General features: G+C 36.7%; 3 protein-coding genes across 5 annotated transcripts; 1 reads left to right on the top strand and 2 right to left on the bottom strand.

The window, feature by feature from the left end:
- Positions 1–514: 514 nt before the first annotated feature.
- LOC111605217 (transcription factor grauzone) lies at positions 515–2903 on the bottom strand. The gene is made up of 5 exons (XM_023323639.2): positions 2866–2903; positions 1456–2794; positions 1081–1401; positions 949–1018; positions 515–884 (listed from the first exon to the last, which is right to left on the bottom strand). Exons 1-5 carry the CDS (start codon positions 2867–2869, stop codon positions 636–638), a joined length of 1983 nt encoding a protein of 660 aa, XP_023179407.2. The 5' UTR covers positions 2870–2903; the 3' UTR covers positions 515–635.
- Positions 2904–3161: 258 nt separating this feature from the next.
- Positions 3162–4414, top strand: LOC111605218. The gene is made up of 3 exons (XM_023323640.2): positions 3162–3539; positions 3615–3869; positions 3923–4414. The coding sequence occupies exons 1-3, from the start codon at positions 3516–3518 to the stop codon at positions 4334–4336; spliced, it is 693 nt and encodes a 230-aa protein (XP_023179408.1). The 5' UTR covers positions 3162–3515; the 3' UTR covers positions 4337–4414.
- Positions 4415–5129: 715 nt separating this feature from the next.
- Positions 5130–18739, bottom strand: LOC111605222 (cytochrome b reductase 1). 3 transcript variants are annotated; one of them, XM_023323645.2, is made up of 6 exons: positions 18664–18739; positions 15270–15425; positions 5919–6142; positions 5632–5854; positions 5395–5559; positions 5130–5338 (listed from the first exon to the last, which is right to left on the bottom strand). In XM_023323645.2, the coding sequence occupies exons 2-6, from the start codon at positions 15377–15379 to the stop codon at positions 5197–5199; spliced, it is 864 nt and encodes a 287-aa protein (XP_023179413.1). In that variant the 5' UTR covers positions 15380–15425; positions 18664–18739; the 3' UTR covers positions 5130–5196. The 3 variants fall into 3 exon arrangements, with proteins under 3 accessions (XP_023179413.1, XP_023179415.1, XP_023179414.1); XM_023323647.2 differs by lacking the exons at positions 15270–15425; positions 18664–18739 and adding an exon at positions 12108–12327; XM_023323646.2 differs by lacking the exons at positions 15270–15425; positions 18664–18739 and adding an exon at positions 6599–6711.
- Positions 18740–18845: the final 106 nt, after the last annotated feature.

The raw sequence follows: 18845 nt of genomic DNA, 5'->3' as shown, positions 1-18845 counted from the left end.
ATAAATGTTGCCTAGATATCGAGAGTTTATAAAAAAAACAAAACAAAAAGTTTCGCAGATCTTACACAGAACGAGTTCGAGTTAGCAAAGAAAAACTAAATATACATGCTTATCTAATTCGAACCTTTTCTTGAATTTCTAAAGGAAAACTTAATGCACTAAAATCTAAACTAAAAGAGGAAAGAACAATAATAATTGTATGTAAAGTAAAATTTAAATTTATATTTTCAATGTTTGCTACTGCTACATCTACAACAAAAAGAAATCTAAATGTTAAAACAAAATAAGAAAATGCAAAAAAAACCAATTTATATATATATATAAAATTATATATATTTAAATAATATGCATTACACAAAATATGTAAATGTTAATGCGTTATATAAGGTGCGATCCTTGTAAATAATTATAAAGAAAGAAAGACATTCCAACTTTGTTTGTTTTCAATTAGTTATAGACATAGATGCCAACCCCAGCCCTCAAGAAAAAACCAGTAAGATATACGAAAGTGCGTCGACATCGACTATACTATATATATATATATTCTAATGCTATATTCTTTTTGAACTTTACACAACTAGTTGTTAAACTATAACTATTTAGACTAAGGGCCTTACGCGTACTTATGTTTTGATCTAGAAATGCTTCAAGTCCGTTTCTATGCTGGGAACATTTGTATTCTGCATCAGTTTGATCTTCATGGCAGCCGTTGCGCCTACTGCTTGCTGCAATATATTTGGAGGCTTTGGCTGATTCTTATCCGCCTCGTACTGTGCTCGATGCAATCGCTGTCGATGCTTATACATATTGGCGCTGCAGAAGAATGTCATCGGACAATTGGGACAGGTGTACAAAACTTCGCCGGTGTGAGTAGATGTGTGCTCCTATTTGAGAGAAATTACAGTTAGTTGCTTTTCATATGGGAAGCAATACAGAGCTTGAACATACCTTGAGTTCCTGTGGACGTTTGAAGGCCTTATCGCACATGGTACACTTGAACTTGCGCTCGCATTCATGACTGCCAAGAGACGAGGGATTAGCTTACAATATATTCGAATAACAGTATAATACAGGTATTACTTGTGATAGATGTGACGACGCAGCGCACGTGCATTTGGTGATATCTTGTTGCATACATGACAGCGATGCTCGCCCGCGCTCTCCACATGTATGCTCTTCATATGCTGCTTAAGACCTGTCATGCCTTTCAACCAGGCGCCACAGATTTGACACTGCTTCAATTCGGGTTCTGGACGTGGGGTGTTTGAGTGCATCAGCTCTTGATGCTTCTTCAAGATGATTTTCGTGCGCATTTGTTTGCCGCACTTGTCACAAATGATAATGCTCTCCGGATCATGCATAGAATTCATATGATTCTTTAGCTTGCGTTCAGTCAGGAATCTGTAAAGGATAAAAGATTAGTTAAAATATTGTTGATGGTTGGAGTTCTCATACTTTTTGTTGCACTCGCTGCAGCTGAATTTGAATTCAGATTTGGGAACATGCTTGTTCAGCTTATGATAGTCGATGGCAGTTTTGCTAAGGAACGCTTTGCTGCATAGATCACATTGGAAGGTCAATTTGGACACGTGAACCTGTTGATGTGATTCCAAATGTCTTGAATTTTGGAATGACTTTTCGCAGGTGGTGCATTTAAAGTGCTCAGGATTCCAATGTACCAGCACATGTTCGGCCAGCACCTTACGTTGCGTAAACTTGCGTCCACAGCAAATCATATATCCTGGATCCACTTGATGTGTGAGTCGATGATGGCGTTGCATCTCCGTAAAGTTATGCACTAGCAGATTGCATATGGAGCAAGGCAACACATCGCTAAAGAACTTGGCTATGATCGCATCGAATTCCTCCTGCTGTTTCTTCCTCTGGTCGAGCAGTTCACGGGACATGCGAACTCGCGGTTCCGCTGGCTTGGCACGCTTTTTATATTTCTTGGGTCGAACTGGAGTACGTTTCGGTATGACAGCAAATTCAACGTCATCCGGCTTGCCAACCGTAAAATCAGAATCATCATCGCTTTGGGCACTCTCCTCGCTGCTGTCGTCGCTATGGGCAAGTCCTTCAACGAATTCGGCAGAGAAGTCCTGATCATCGTCACTAAAATCGTCGGGATGTTCTGCTTCTGCCTTGAGACACGATTCCAAATCTAAATTTTGCTCAGTTTGCGTTTCAGCTGGGCTTGGTTTAAGCATGACTTCGCTTTTGCGTGGTCGTCCACGACGTTTCTTCGGGGCTTCAACTGTATCTAGAGATTCACTTGCATTAATCTCTAACGATTCTGGTTGGGCATTTCCGGGTTCTGACTCCGCTTTGACACGTTTTCGCAGACGTCGAGCGGGCGAGGATGTCTGCAGGCTGCTCGTACCTTCAATAACTTCAATTTTGGGCAACTGTTCCAGCTCATGTTCCTCTATCTTGACCTCAGGGTAGAAGAAATTGCGACCATTTAGATCGGCTGCATCGGCATTAGCCTGCTTAAAGTTTCCTTGAGTCAGCGGATCATCCTCCATGAGCAGCACCTTGGTTTCTCGCAGCGAGCTTTGTGCGGAGCTGACGAAATCGTGCAACGTGTTGAAAGCGGATACTGTTGTCCAGCATAGCGGGCATATTTTCCGAGTTTCCCCACTACTTTGTATTAACTCTATTGGAAAATGTTTGTTGATAATTTGCACCACATTCAGTTGGGCCGCCTTTGCCGAAAATACATCCATATAATCATTCAGGGTCAACGGATTCTCTTCTAGGCATAGCAAGCATGGTTCGGCTGCTGTTACTTCTATATAAAACAAAGTTTAAATTTGTTTTAATACTATTTAACTGTGTTTTACTGCGGTTTAAAGTACTTACCCATGTTTTTCTCACAAAATGTTTATATACATATGTAGAAACTCATTTATTAAAGTAATCAAATACAAAATTATTTTTGATTTATTTGCATCATGCTTGATAGTGGGTGTTCGATTTTTAACGCTCTTTCTGCTGTACAAAATGTATTTTATAGTTGTTTCTTTTAAATTGTTCGTAATTTTATGTTTTCTTGTTGAGACAATTTGTGGTGGGTGAACGATAGGCGGCCAACAAACATCCGATTCACGAACGATAAGTGCAGTGTTGCAAAATGATACAAAGCTAAAATAGCTCACAATAGTTTATTTAATAGCATCTGCAATGGCAGCGAACAACTTAAACCAGATAAAATATCAACAAATTGCATTTTGTGCCTAAAAATATATTATATTAAACAGCTCGTTGGCCAATTTCGGGCGAGCAAGTGGTTTAGTATAGGATAAGCGACGTACGCATTCTATATTTGTGCAGATGGAATTGCAAACGAATTGCCAAACATAAACAATGTGACTTAAACTTTCCTGGATGCTGGAAACTTTTGTAATTAATTGTAATTAAGCTTTATTATTAAGTTGAGAGTTACTACGTTGTAAGCATCTGATATTTAAGATAGTTGCACAACTAACTTATTGAAATCTTAATGCTAAATTATGTCAAGCGAAGAGGATATGACGGTAGGTACCTCCCGTACATATTTTTTCTGTGGACTTGGTACGATTAAATGATTGATGTACCTATTATATTTACAGATCAGTAAGAAGCGTTATAGCATTTTGCAGGATCGCAAAACATATTGGTATACTGTAAATGAAATCAAGAATGAAGCTACTTGTCCCAGCTGTGGTCGATCTATAGATAAGTTTAAAAATTTAACAGCTCACGTAAAGCGCTGTTTTAGCATTAAGAAAATTGGACCTATATACAGACTACATGGCTACGTCGAATGTAAATGTGGACTCTTAATAGCTGATAATACCAAGGCACAGAAATTGCATGTATGCATGGTAAGTGGAATATATAACTATATCAAGCAATATACATTCATTTGCTTTGCTAGGGTGAGGTCCCTGCCTTTGAGCCAGATTTATCCTATGTCCGCAAGCAACCGGAATCTGATAAGGATCAGGATCACGATCGGGATCATGATCAGGAACAAGCGCCAGACAATCGCAGCCATCACTTGGAGCGTGAACTGCTCCAGCCAAAGCCTTGGATACGCAACTTTGTTTCGCCTTTCAAATTAGATATAGAGAACATCCATGTTAATCGCAAGCCCGAGCCGCGTGTACGCAATTTCGATATGCCCGTTAGCAAGCATGAGCCGAAGAATGTCAGCGTCTATTCCATTGGCACAAATAACGGCATAATCTATGTAACTGGTCGGACGTCACAATCAGGCAATCAAAATATGATTTTGATTAAAAAGAGAGCACTACGATTGCCCCAGTTAAAGGGCTATAAATGCAGTTAGTTAATGAATTGCAACTGAAAAGTGGGTTTAACTATTTATTCTACATGAAAAGCATTTGGAAAACATATTTTTTAATTTGTAATAAATAAAAAAATCATTTATTATATACTTGTAAAATTTGGGGTTTACAACTTATATTGCTTAGGCTTGTTTTGTTTTTTCGTTTTCGTTTTCGTTTATGAATTACAAATATTTAGCAAAAAATTACATCAAAATGCGACAATAACTACGAATGTATTTATAAAAATTTTAATGTATTAATTTCGTATAGTACAATATGTATTTATTTAGTATATAAAATGAATAGTATTTGAAAAGATCAAACGATCTGGCTAAGAATTCAGCTGTATACTATAGTTACTTCTTTATAGATTTCTAAGAATTTTGTTTGCTGTATATTTAGTTACTATTTTAATTTGTTATGTAAAATTCTAATGCTTGGTCTCTGGGCTGGGCGGTACAATAATTTTATTCTTTTTGATGTATATATCCATATTGCTCGACTGCCTAATGATTTTACTACTATACATATAGAAAAACTACTTAGCAGCAAATGTAGGCAAAATTGTTTTCTTGATTTTGATTTTGATTTTGTTGATAGAGTTTTTGATTTGGCATATTTATGTGTATATAGAAAAGTATAGTATAGTATCGTATAGTATAGTATGTATATGAAGAGAAGCTTCTGTGCTGTTAGTGCTACACAGAGAGAGAGAGAGAGAGAGTGAGAGAGAGTTGTGAGATGTGACGAATGTTTTTTTTTTGTTTTCTTTCAAATTAGAAAACAAACAGCTTCAGCTCTATAAAAACACTGGCTGTGGCAGGCGGCCGTAGTCGGGGGAGTGGCTCTTGGCCACAATCTAAATGCGTTCTGTTACATAGACTTTGGCAGAGGCAGGCGCATTGGTTCTTCGCACGGCAAAGGTAACAATGATACCAATAATAACGAGAGTAACTCCCAACGCAGTTGTTATATAATGTTCAATCAGGCGATTATCGTCACTGTAAAGAAAATGGCTTTGAATATGAGAGATTTGAGAGTTGAGCTTCAGACTTACCTCAATGTGGGATCCTTGGCAGTTTCGCGCTCCTTCTCAATGATGCCCGTCACGGCGGTGGCTATGGCCAGCCAGAAATTGGCCAAGCCCAGGCTGGCGTGTATCGGCACCATGGCTGAGCGACAGCTATAGGTTTTATTGTCACAGCAGAGCAGCACCAGAAATCTAAGTTAAGAAAGGTTAAGGGATATATATGTATGTAGGTATGTGTAACAGCTGCGTGGGAGGGAGACTTACGTAAAGAAGCCAATTACGAATTGCATCAGAAACATGCCCATTGTCACGAAGCCCAGCCATGAATGCAGGCTATAAAAGTTCAACTTGGCTAATGCATTGTGCGAATCGAACACGGAGACGAAGCCCATAATAATACAGGGTATTGCAGCAGCATGAAAGAACATGTGAATCAATTTCACATAGATGTGCTTGACGCAGCGGCACAGTCGATAAACTAAAGTAGCTGGGAGACACGAATGACACATATAAATTGATATAGCTGTGATCTAGATCTATGTGGAACTTACAGAATCCAGAGAGCGTTACAAAGCCCGCTATCATCAAAATGGGATGCAAATTGAATTGCTTCAATGGCTTGTCTGACCAGGCAAAGCCTCCGCGATAGAACATTACCCAAAAGAGTGCCAATATCAAGACACCCACTAGCAATATGGTAGAGAGTATAACAATTAATAAATATTCACACCAGGAACAACAGTTCCACGCATTGTCTGGATCCTCCTCATAACGTCTGCAATGAAGTAAAGAAGAAATGCATTTTGTATATAAATTGAATTATTTTTCAGATAATATGGTGCGGATATGGTACGATTGATCACTTCTATAAAGCTGCCTTCAATTAAATCCACTGCTTATCCAAACCTGAGTTATCAAGAGTGCTTTATATATATATATATATATAGAAGGCTTTTATAATTCTAGACTTCAGTTATTTCAGTCTACTAATTCAATTATGTGAATCATCTTTGCTCTGACTCTCTCCCCTCTCTCTCTCTCTCTCATCTTACATAATTATCAATAATTTTTCTCTTAATTGCTTAATAAAGCAAACGTTTCTACAGAGTCACAACGCAAAGCTAAATCTGAGCAAATAAAAACTCTAGCAATTATCTAACTTATACGCTAATTGGTTCATATTCAAATCTCAATTGAGTTGGATCGCCTTTTGTATATATTTTTCTCTTACTCGTCTGGTTCAAAGATTTCCCTAAGTTTCTGTAAGTACGCCGCAAACCTTCCCATGGGGATTAACTAATCTGTTTTTTTTTTTTACTTTTTTTCTGTTTTAATAGTTTTAGTGTGTGTTTAAAAGTATTTTTTCTGTTTTTTATTGTGTTTTACATATTTTATGAACACATTTGGAAAGCTTGCTGAATATTAGAAACTTGAGTATAGTCAACAATTTAGAACATTTGAAAAGTCTCACAAAGAGTAAAATTTGATTAATAAAACGTTATTTCAGTTTTTGCCACGCCCTAAAATGTGTCTATGTGCAAAGCAGGACAGCAGTGAGCATTGTTGATGATCCTCAATCTAAGATGCCTTGGTATGTATATGGATTCTTTCTGATATGTAGCGTCTCAAGGAACATATAGGTATATCATTATGGAATTTGGAATTTGTAACTGTAGAGCTCTAGAACATATAGACGTTTTTCCACATTTGACACATTCCTTGTGAATATAAGCCAAATGGCAATTCACATAACATATTTTGACGTTCTAGTAGTAAATTTGTCTATATTCTCGCTTTGCCACGCCTCAAATAGACACAGCAATATTCACTTGACATTTTTATGCGAAGCTAGTTAAAATTCCATGTGTTTAGCTTCAATAGCGCTATAAATAACTGTAATAATGTGCTAAGAGATAACAGCAATTCGCGATTTTAAAATTTCAAGACTTCAAATGGATAGACGACTACAGGCTGGATAAGTATATATCGATATGGAGATATAAATATGGATGGATATATAGTTTAAATTGATAGATAGTGCAGATAAATGGAATAAATATATGCATAGATAGCAAGGTTGACAGATGGAGTGAGAAAAGGAGGAGGAAAAAAGAAAGACATTTAGAATTGATAGAGATAGATGGATATCTAGATAAATGTAATTTCAATTAGTGTGAAGAAGCTTAAAATGTTCTTAAATTGTGTCCAAATGCTGCCTGACAGATGAGAGAAGATCGTAGACGCACCTAGATAAGTTTCTAAATCTATATAGTTTTTTAAATAGATGCAGTGATACAAAGATAGTTAAATGACTGACAATAATCCAACAATAATCCAAAACTAAGAAGACTGTAAGAAAACCATGTCATATTCAAGATATTTGATATGTGCCATGCTCAGATAACATCGCTCTATATAGAATTTGCTCAATTGTCACATAAAATTATTGGAGCATATGCAATTCGATGCCAATTAAAATGTTATTCGCATAATAAATAATAATTTTTCGTCATCGTTCGCGTGTGATCAGATGACAAAACATTTCGAAGGCTGAAGCGAAGATGAGCTCAGCTTCCATAAACAGATGCAACATGGAGCTGTGGGCTTGTGCTGTGAAATTTCTCACAGTGTTGCTGCCGAATCACAATTCATATTGAATGCAACGAGCAGCTGTTGCAAGTAAACAGACGCCCAGTAGAGTGCGGCTGGGCCTTTGGGGTCTGTGGGTAATTAGGCGCATTGCTGTTGGCCAACGAGCAGCTTAATCATTTCCAAGTGCAATTGCTGCTGCACTTGAAGTGACAGCAACAATACAATCCACAAAACGAAAGCAACAAAACAAACAAAATTATTATTATTTAAATTAATAGTGCGCAAAGCCAAAGAAATCACTCGATGTCTGATAATGAAAGCAAAAGCCAAGCCATTTATGAAAAAATGATTGTGTGAGTAGATTAAGTGGAGTGTGTGACACTAGCTGATGCCCTGTAAAGCATGCAATCGCATGGCAAGAAATACGCTCACATCTGTCGTTGTAGCTTCACAATAGTTAGATTTTAGTTAGATTTATCTTATGTCATTTCCATTTTATAATTAATGTAATAATGTAATCTCAAAGAAAAATATTTCTAAATTTCATATACTTTCTGATGAGCTTACATTTCCATTTATATTAGAGCTCTTATACTGTAAAACACAGTCAACATTTCTATTAGATATATTCACATTACAACTCTTATAAAATATAAGACGGTTTAACATGCTTTCTGATGACCTCACATATATAAGACTGCTTACATTTCTGTTAGATATAATACTCTAATACTATAACACTGTCTTATACTATATAAGACAGTTTACATTACAGAGCTCTATCAAATCAAAGTGAGTCTGCATCTACTTTAACCAGCTCGCTGCCCAACCTAACTAGCCTTTAACACTATTAATGACTGTAGGGTATTTAAAGACAGCTTGTTAAATAGCCTATTTAGACACGCACTTTCTCAGCTGCCACTGTGCGCCAGTTAGGAGTGGACAGGGGCTGGCATTATTAATTGGGTTTTGGGTTTTTTAATATCACTTGCAACATTTTGTGATACGACGCATAATAAGCACTTTAATTAACATGTTGCCGCAGCATCCGTGTGACCGATCGACCGACTATGTTGTTGATGTTGTCGTTGTTGTTGTTGCCCTGACAATTTCATTAGGCGCGGTGCAGCCAATGCATCAAGTCTCAGCGGGCGATGTCAATGAACGGGCGAATGCTCAACGCAACAAACAATTTATATGTGTATGTGCTTATGTGTGTGTGTGTGTGTGTGTGTATGTGTAAGTGTATAGGCATTTAGCTTTCAACACATGAGCTGCTTGCGGGCAGCCCAGCTAGCTGTTTGCTTTAACACACATTTCACTTGCCGCCCAAGTGCTGTAGCAGCAGCAGCAGCAGCGGCAATAACAACAACGACCACAAATTGTTTAGCAGCCACAGTGGGCGGGGGTAGAGGCAGCTCTGCCAGCCTGCCAGCCTGCCAGCCTGCTTGCAGCTGCAACTGTTGTATCTGCATCTGCATCTGCATCTGTGTATATCTCTTTCACTTTTTTCTTGTCCGCTCTGGGAAAATTTCGCTAAAAGCTTTTGCGTTTGCTTTTGCTTTTGCTTTTCTGCCACGACTCGTTTTACATAGTCATGTGGCAAGTTGCAAGTTGCAAGTTGCAAGTTGCGAGTCTAAACCTGATCATGAACCTGCAACCGTGGCTTTGAACGTGCCTCTAGCTGAATTTAATGCCAATTGTTGCTAATGGGTCAGCAACTATTTGAGGTGGTTGACACTGCGCCCACAACAACAACAGCAACAGCAGCAACAGCAACAGCAGTAGCAGACATGACTAGAGACTGTCTGGTGCCTGGTTTGTTTAATGAAGGAAAGCTAAAATCTTAAGTTGACAGTTCTTTAACCGCTGCAACAGCAGCTCGTCTTTGGCCAGAGCGAAAGCAGGCAAGGCTTTAATTAGTTATAGATTGTCTGAGTCATTATTTTGATAGCCATATATATTCAATTGAACACATCAGCCTGACTGGCATGTCGTCTGCATATACGTAAACATATGTTATATGCTGTCTTATATAGATATGCATGACTTAAGATATCAGTAGATCGCAGTTTAAGCTCGTCATATAGTATATAGAGTTACATCTGTTAGAGGTCTGCATAGCTTCACTCACAGCATACGTTTAATTGAATGAACGATAGATATATATTTTATGTATATATCTTTCTCATATATTTTCTCTCCCGCATAAGCGGTTTTATTAAGTTTGGTTGTGGTATTATAGATACATATATATGCCATATGCAAGTGTAAGAGCAAGTATAAGTTATTATAAGTTAAATAAGTCTAACAGGTTATCAAAAGCAGCTTATCTTAGATAAAACCTAAAAATTTTGCTTTAGTGATGAGTCAAAAGTGAAGTATAAGTACAAGTATAAGTATAACTCTGCATACGTATAAATAGTAGTATAACAGTTAAAAGGTTAACCAAGTAGATTATACAGATACATAGATTAGAGCATGTTGTCTATGCTGCTGCTTATCTTTGGACAGACAGATAAGAACGAGTGAGTGCAAAACAGATATAAAATGTATCTTGAGATACAAATGTATCTGTGCGTAGCTGCGCCATAATTAGCGCCCAAGCTGACTGGTCTTTAGGCATGTAACTCGCCCAGTTAAAAGCGGGCTAATTATGGTATGGATTGGATGGCACAGAGAAGAACAAAACCAAACTGGAACGCGACTCAAATCAACTACTTGTGGCACAGATACAAATGTATCTGCAAGTGTTGCGGTATGTATCTGTAAGCCAGCAGCAGGAAGCACACATTGAGGATGTGACAAATTACAAAAGTACAATTAAAATTTAAGTACGTTTGTAACGAAATTAAAACATTTGCACACAACCATGACGAAACCTCAAAAGAGTGCCAGAAGAAAACGATAAAACAGACGTTCGCAATGTGTCCTGCGGGTTAATTATGTTCAAGCTTAGACTGCAAGCAAATGTGCGTGTGTGTGTGCGCGTGTGTTGGTGTTGCTTTACAATGGGCGACAATTGTTTACGAACTGAGCGACGTCTCGGGGAGTTTCAATTGAAACATTTTCGTGCTTCGTTTTGTTTAACGGCAGCTTGTGTTACGCCTGCATGTGTGTGTGCATCTGTAGCTGAGTGTCTGTGTATATGTACGGTAATTGTATCTTAAAGATACAATCAAATTCGCAGTAGCAGAACACGACACGCAACACAAGCGCGACACTAGCGCAGTTGCCCTGCAATTTATTCATTGAATTATTGTATTTATTTTATATTCATGTACACATAAATATACATATACCTATATATTTATAAACATTTCTTCATATAGTTTTTCTTATTTTCGCCTTAGCTCGAATTGGAATTAAGGCAGCTTGACTTTTGCTTGCCTTAGAGTACTCCCTCTCTCCCTCTCTCTCTCTCTTTCTTGATTTAGATTGAGCTCTGCAGGCATATATAGGGAATTGTATCTACATCTCGAGCAACACATCATTTATCAATTTAAATGGATCTACATATGTGTATGTATAAGCGGGTGCTAAAGACAGAGGGTGACTTGAAAAGTTATAAATTTGAAATACTGTCATATAGCAGTTGGTAGATCATGATGTCAAACAAGTGTTAAGCTAAGATTTAAATCTGCGATACATCATGATGTAAACTAAGATCTATGAGTATTACCATCAGGATGTGAGGTAAAAGCTTTGACTATTGTTAATGATATATCATGATGTAAGCTAAGACCAATGAGTATTATGATGATCATGATCCATCATGATGTATGCTAATATCGTTACCTACGAATAATCATGTAAACTAATATACATCAAGATACATCATGATTTAAGCTAAGAGCTCAGGTGTTTTCCATTTGATACATCGTGATGTAAGCTTCGATTTAGTTGATCTTTTGATGTGTTTCTTCATGTTGTAAGCTAAGATCTAAAAGTGCTTTGGATATGTGTGATATAAGTTCTAAACATAGCCAAGTATTTGTTTGTCTGTTTTTGGCACGTGAAAAGTTGTCACAATTAGCACAACAATTTTGATATGTTAATAAACCAAATCCAGATATTATACTATACTAATTTGTTAAATAACCTCGTGCTGTGTTTTAGTGAACAGCCCTCGTCGCATCGAAACTTACGCTGTTGTCGTTCCTCCACGCGGCATTTTGCCCAAATGACGTTCACGCATTTAAGCGAATTTATGTAGATATATGTGCCTTGTGCTTTAGCTTTTGTTTCTTTCGCGCCCAATCAGACACTCTGCGAACACACGGCGTATACGTAATGTTTAGATCAGAAATCGAGAGGTGATGTTTTGGGATTTTACAAGCTTTTATTGTTTTTTTTTTTTTATATATATTTTTTTTTAATTTCCCACAAAGTATTTAAGTTTTCTTCTGTAAAAATATATATTAAACCAAATTAAGTTTTATTGAATTTGCAACTGAGAAACTTTTGGACTACGTAATATATACGTATATATATATATATATATATATATATATATATATATATATATATTTATATATATAATTCTATCTGACATTTGGTGTATTGACTTGCTAATCAGCACGTTAATTTGTCAGACATTCTAGCTGTAAAAAAATAAAGCTCAACACAGCTGAATTTAATTCCTCATTCATTTCATTTCCAATTTTAGTTGTAAAAACAAGAGACTTAGAGATTTATTCGGTATTTTTTAATTTAATTCAATTTATGTCTGATGCATATGCAAATGACAGTTTCTTTGCTTTTTCAAACTTTCAATTTATGTATAGCACATCGTGTAACGAGCATCCATTGATAGATTTAGATGTATCTATCAAACAAAAGACAGACATAGTCTAAGCACTTTCTATAGAAGCGTGCAAGGTTATTGTTTATATTGTTTTTTGTTTTTTGTTGTTATTTTTGTATTTATTGTTGTCCACAAAATTCACACGATATTCATTGAATGTACCGGCTGCTGCAACCTACGTTCGATACGGATCAACGGCGAATGAACTACTGAAAATTCAACTCAGAAATGCTGGTGATACGTTGTGGACTCTGCCGCACCGAGAAAAAGAGAAAGAGAAAGAGAAATGGATCGCCTATGCAAAGAGCGCTTTTCTTAATATACCTATTAGCTATTTTAATGAGAATTTCTATATTTTTAAGGCTTTATAAATGAGTAAGCTACTGTTATACATAATTATACATTTTTATAAATATTTTGTACATTTTCATTAATGTGTTAGGCCTAGGTTTCAAATCAACGAAAAGTTAACATTCTGTATTACTGTTAAACTCAAAATGGCACTGCCAAACGCGAAAAGTTATGTTGAATATTCGAAAGTTCGACATGAATGCATGATCAAGCGAAGTCGCAAACCAGTTAGAAGCTTTCGCGCGCAATTTCAAAACTAAATTATATATTAATATTATATAATAATTTCATTTAATAATAACTAATAAATATCTAGCTGATAGTTAAAGAAAACTTTAATATGGTTTAAAATTATGTAACCTAATATACATTATCATAAGTGTACCAAACTCTGTCATTGGATTTAATCTTATTATCTCATGAATGAGTTTAGATATATAACTCTTACAAGTGCATGTGACCTTGTCCTAAAGCATGTGAGCATATTTTTCTACATTTTTGGGCAAATATTGTAAAAGACAAATTCGTTTTTAGTTTCGGCAAATATCATAAATAAAATTTTAGCTTATCTGCGAGATAATAAAAAGATAGATATAAAATATGATGTACGTACCGCTTGGATAATAAAACAGACACGCTGATTACTCTGTTAATCTAATTTTCTATTAATAGAATAATGCAGTGCTTTTTTCATAAATAAATAAAGTTAGTTTTGAAGAGCAATCAGAACAGCTGTTAAGCAATCATAAGTATACCACATATGCCCCATATATATATAATAAATGAACTTGGTTAATGCTAAATGAAATTGAAGCAGTTCTTATGGCTTGTCAATTACAAAGCATACAGTCAAACCTAGCTATGAACAAACACACCCAGCTAATGCGTGCTCATTACACATGGAGACGAGCAGCACGAATCCAGTTCAACGCGCGCCCACAAAATCGAAATCGAAATGAAATGAGCAAAAAGGCCAACAAAATATGTGCACTGTAATTACAAAAGGGTATGGGGAGAGGGCAAGACAGTCAAACAGGATAAAGGATGAAGGATGAAGCGTGTTTTGGCTGGCGTCAACTGAGCACACGCACGCGATCAACTGTTGAATGTGTGCGTGTGTGTGTGTGGGTGTGGGTGCGGGTGTGCAGGTGTGTATGTGTACATATATATGTCTCCTTGGTTAGCCTGATTTGCGAGCTACGCGTATTAAAATAGAATTTACGAGCTACTCTGTGTACATGGCTTAGGAAATTGGCGCATTAAAAGAGAAAAGGCGTAAGGCATATGCCCCGCCCACCTGCCAGTATGCCAGCCTGCTTAAGGCGTGTCATCAACGTTCGTTTCCTCTATTTCAAATGTAAATGTTACACTTGGGCCATTACGGCACGATTAATGAGCGCCATTTTAACGAGTTTTTTTTGTTTTTATTTATTTTTATTTTGACGACAGCTCAGGACGAGGTCAAGGCAGGGCTTTCACTTAAATACCCCAAATTGTCGGGTTAGACATTGGCAAATGCTACAGTCGCAGCTCAACGCTTGTGGTTTTCAATTCAACTTGACACCATTCTTATTCAAATGTTTATAAATACAAAAAATTGAGCTGGAAATTGAGTTGAGCAGCAAAACAAAGCGTGTTGCCTCTGTAATTTCATAACTTATATAACAAATTGATCTGCTAGACATGTGTGTGCCAAGAGAATACCATATGTTGGGTTAAATCAGCAAATAAAATTCGCATTGATTGCTATAGGGTATAGCTACAAAGTCTAATGAAATTATTGCTTTATACGTTTTCTAGTTCGAATTTTGCTTTATGCGTTTGGGTTTGTGTATTTGCTATATCTTATGCATGATTGTTTTGCGACTTGGCTTGGAACTTTGCTAAACATAAGCAATTGTTAGGAACATGTTTTAAAAGTATAATGAATTATATTTATAATATAATATATATTTATTTATAAGCGGTCTGACGATAAATATTTTCATGATAAAAAAAAAACAATTTTCGATATGCCAATAAGCCAATAATCGTTCATCAAGGTAAAAGCAAGAGTATTAAACACTTAAAGACAAGGATTAAAATAATATTCATGTCTTAAAATACATTTTTATTACCCATAAATGCTTTAGATATTAAAATTTGAACTCACTTTTCATCTGGCGGCGGTGGCATTTCAGTGCCGTTGGGCGTGCCGGGCGGCGTCTTCTCGTTTTCCATCAGCGTCAGCGGCGGCAGGGGACTCACCGAATTGCTATCCATGTGAAAGCAATCAATTCCTGATGGTTAAGCGAGCAGCGATGATAGCCTGTCGAAAGGATGGAAATATTCAAAGTGACTGGGCTATCAAAATCAAAGCAACAATTGCAGTCAGTTAGACAGGCAGCCACACAGACAGACAGGCAACCAAAATGCATTCAGCATACGAATCTTTTGAGTTCTATGTGCTATACTCGTTTGGGTAGTAAAAGTGGGGTATATTAGTTTCGGAGTGTGTTTGTATAGAGTTTATAATTTGAGAATTTTCAAGCTTAAATATGCATATATATATCCTTTCCATTAACTACTATGTCTTCAATCAAAGTTAGACACATATATAGCTTTTACAAATTATCTTAAAGCTTTTATTGCAAATCTTTTTCCTGTTCTCTGATTTACGAGCGAGTATTATGCAGTCGTGCAACAGCAACTTTTTCTTTCATTTTTCATTTTTCATTTGTGGCTCATAAAAATGTTTTCCATAATATTTAGTAGCAGCTAAAATCGGAGTCAGAAGTTGGGGAAAAAGCTGCTGGTGCTGCTGACAGATGCAAACGCGTCTGCTGTCTGCAGTCTGCAGTTTGCAGGGTCTGTCACTCGGCTAGTGTGGGGGCGCAAAAATCTCAGCTGCGCCTGCGGTTGGGCAGGCAACTGGCCTGCATGTAACCAGCCCCAGCCTCTGCGCCCCCAACGCCAGCTCGCTGTGTGGTGATGAATAGCGGCGCCTTTATATGCCACTTTTCATTACGAGGCAGCCAACTACATAAATAAGTGAGTGTGTTCGTGTGTGTGTGTGTGGGTGTAGGGGTGTATATATATATGTGTGTGTGTATATATGAATGAAGCTGTGGCGTATCTTTGAATGAATTGTGCTGCGAGTGCCGCCGATAAATGATCCAATTTCTCTGCATTTCTCTCTCTATCTCTCTCTCTGCTCCCTCTCTCTCCTCTATATTTGTACTTAAAATGGAAATTGAGTTTTATTTTGGGAGATTATGTTGGGACATGCACAAAACGTTCGTCATGTGTGGAGAAGCCCAAAAGGTAAAAATGCAGCATCAACATATTTGCTTGAGTGCATTGCACTTGAGCTGCATACAACGTGCGCAAAACAACAAAGGGTACATTGACTACTCAATGAAGCCTGTAACACTAATAGAAGAAATTGTAAGCAGAGCAGCGCTTTTGCTGATGTAATTGTGCTGAACTAGTTGAAAAAGTAATTACTTTTAGTCTTAGATGAAAGTCTTAGACTTTTAGTATTTCTATTGTTTTTTTTCGAAATTATATTTTATTATTTTCTACATTTCTTTTATGAAGTGTCTTTAAATATTTAAAAATATAATTAAACTTAAATACCATTTACGAGTTTCTTGAAATAAACAATCGAAAACGTAACTGCACAGTAAATGTCTTTCTAAAAGAGCATTTAGCAGTCGACCTTACGGGTTGATAACTCTTTTTCTTTTGTTTGTTATTGTGCGCTGTGGCAGTCGTAGTCGTAGACGTAGTCGACGTGTAAAATTGACTATCATACGTCCGAGTGCGTTCTGAGAGCGCCAATTTCCAACATGGATGTCGCCAGCTATCGCAGTTTGATTGAGTTTTCCTCCAACTCCTACTCTTTCTGCTACTATTTCTACTACTATTGTGGCAGAGGCAATAATTATGCCTAAGTACGTGTACGTATGTTCCATTTATTGTCAGTTCATTGAACTCGGGGCCCGCAAAAGACATTTGATGGACACTTCAATGCATTGAATATGCTGGCTCCCTCTCCCCTCTCTCACCCACTCTCTTTCTTTGGTCCTCAACTTCCTTTTCACTCGTCAGCTTTTCCTGGCAAGCGCCCTGTCCTATCGCTTTGCATAATCGACATGTGTCCATTTCTCACGCCTGACTTGGCCAATAGCCAATGGGCAGTTATATTTAACTATATAACTGTATTGGAGTGTCCCTTTTCTGTTGTTTACATAATACCCAATACATGTTTCCTTTCACGTATGCGTTTCGTGACACTTTTCTAACCTACAAATTGTTGATCGTCCCACCTAACTAACTTTTTGTAGTGCTTAATCAGTAGCTCAGCATTTTGTTGTGGTTTGCTTGCAATACAGAAAATTTGTGGGAGTTATTGATAGACTATCTATATATAGTATTCACTCAAAGAAAAGAGGATTAAATGCAAATTTAATTATGAAATTTAGATTCTTGATATGGAAATAGAAATTAATGCGAACGCGGACGACATTTAAATGTAAGGTTTAAGATTGGATTTGATGAGCTTGATCAAATAGATCTCTATATAATACACTAAAAAATTAAAGGTTGATTTCTAGTTCTTTTAATTCTTAAGATTAAAATTCTTCTTAAATTAATATTCTAGATACAAAGTCGTAATAGTCTCAAATGTCAGCTTAATAATTTTAACCCTGCTTGGGTTGCCTTACTTATACTCGACTATAAGTTATGTATAAATATATTTCTTTAAGTGCATGGTAAGGCGCAACCTTTATTGACGTTTCCTTTAGTTGTTGGATTATATTAAAGTCTTTCAAATCTGTTACTCTGTTAAACATGATTTGGGCATACAAATCTTGAGTAGTTCTTCAAGTATTCTTTCGCTCATTTAAATCCCACTTCTCGCCTCATAAAACGAACCAAAATCATGCCACTTTAATCTCAAAATCTTTTAATTTCAAGAGGAAATACATATACACACACAAATACTATTTCCCAATTGTTAACTAGAGACAGAGGATTGCGTGAGGAAATTCGTAAGATATAGCTAAGCGCTTATTGTCCGATGGCCCCAATTGTTCCAACTGCTTGGCGCCCACATATCAAACCAAGACCCAATTTGATATAGGAAACTGCATATTATGCAATGCAGCGTAACTGTTTCCGTAACTATAACCGTATCTGAATACAATAACTGAGAGCATTTCGAAAATTGTTTACCGGATACGCACTTAAATTGCCATTTGTTTAAATATATAATAAAATAAAATATAGATAACAGATATGAATATAAAATCAAATGATATACATGTATATTTGTTAATCCTGTTACTTGTCTGTGGTTGTTGAGTCTATATAGTCGAGATAATCCGATTAAGCAAGGTTCACACACAGATGAAGTCGGAAAAAAATTTTTTTTTAAGTTTGGCCAATTGCAGTTGTTGTTGTTGCTGCTGCTGATGCTGCTGATGCTGCTGGTGTTGTTTTTGTTTTTTGTGCTCTGCTGCCAAACAAAACAAATAATCAGTCGTCTTTCTATAACCTACCCCAAGTTTTTATGCAGTGCGCAATGTGCGAACTATGCGAAAATGCAAATAACTTCTAGAGTTAATAAATAAATTACAATTTGTATATATGTTCACTAATTAAATATGCCACTGCCGTATGATTAAGCTAATCGAGCTGCAAATGAATTTATCATTTCAGCTGAATATGCAACCGCCCGATG

This window comes from Drosophila hydei, unplaced genomic scaffold, assembly GCF_003285905.1.
Source record: "Drosophila hydei strain 15085-1641.00,03,60 unplaced genomic scaffold, DhydRS2 tig00008125-arrow-arrow-pilon, whole genome shotgun sequence".
NCBI lineage: Eukaryota > Metazoa > Arthropoda > Insecta > Diptera > Drosophilidae > Drosophila > Drosophila hydei.
This window is presented reverse-complemented; position numbering and strand designations above follow the sequence as displayed.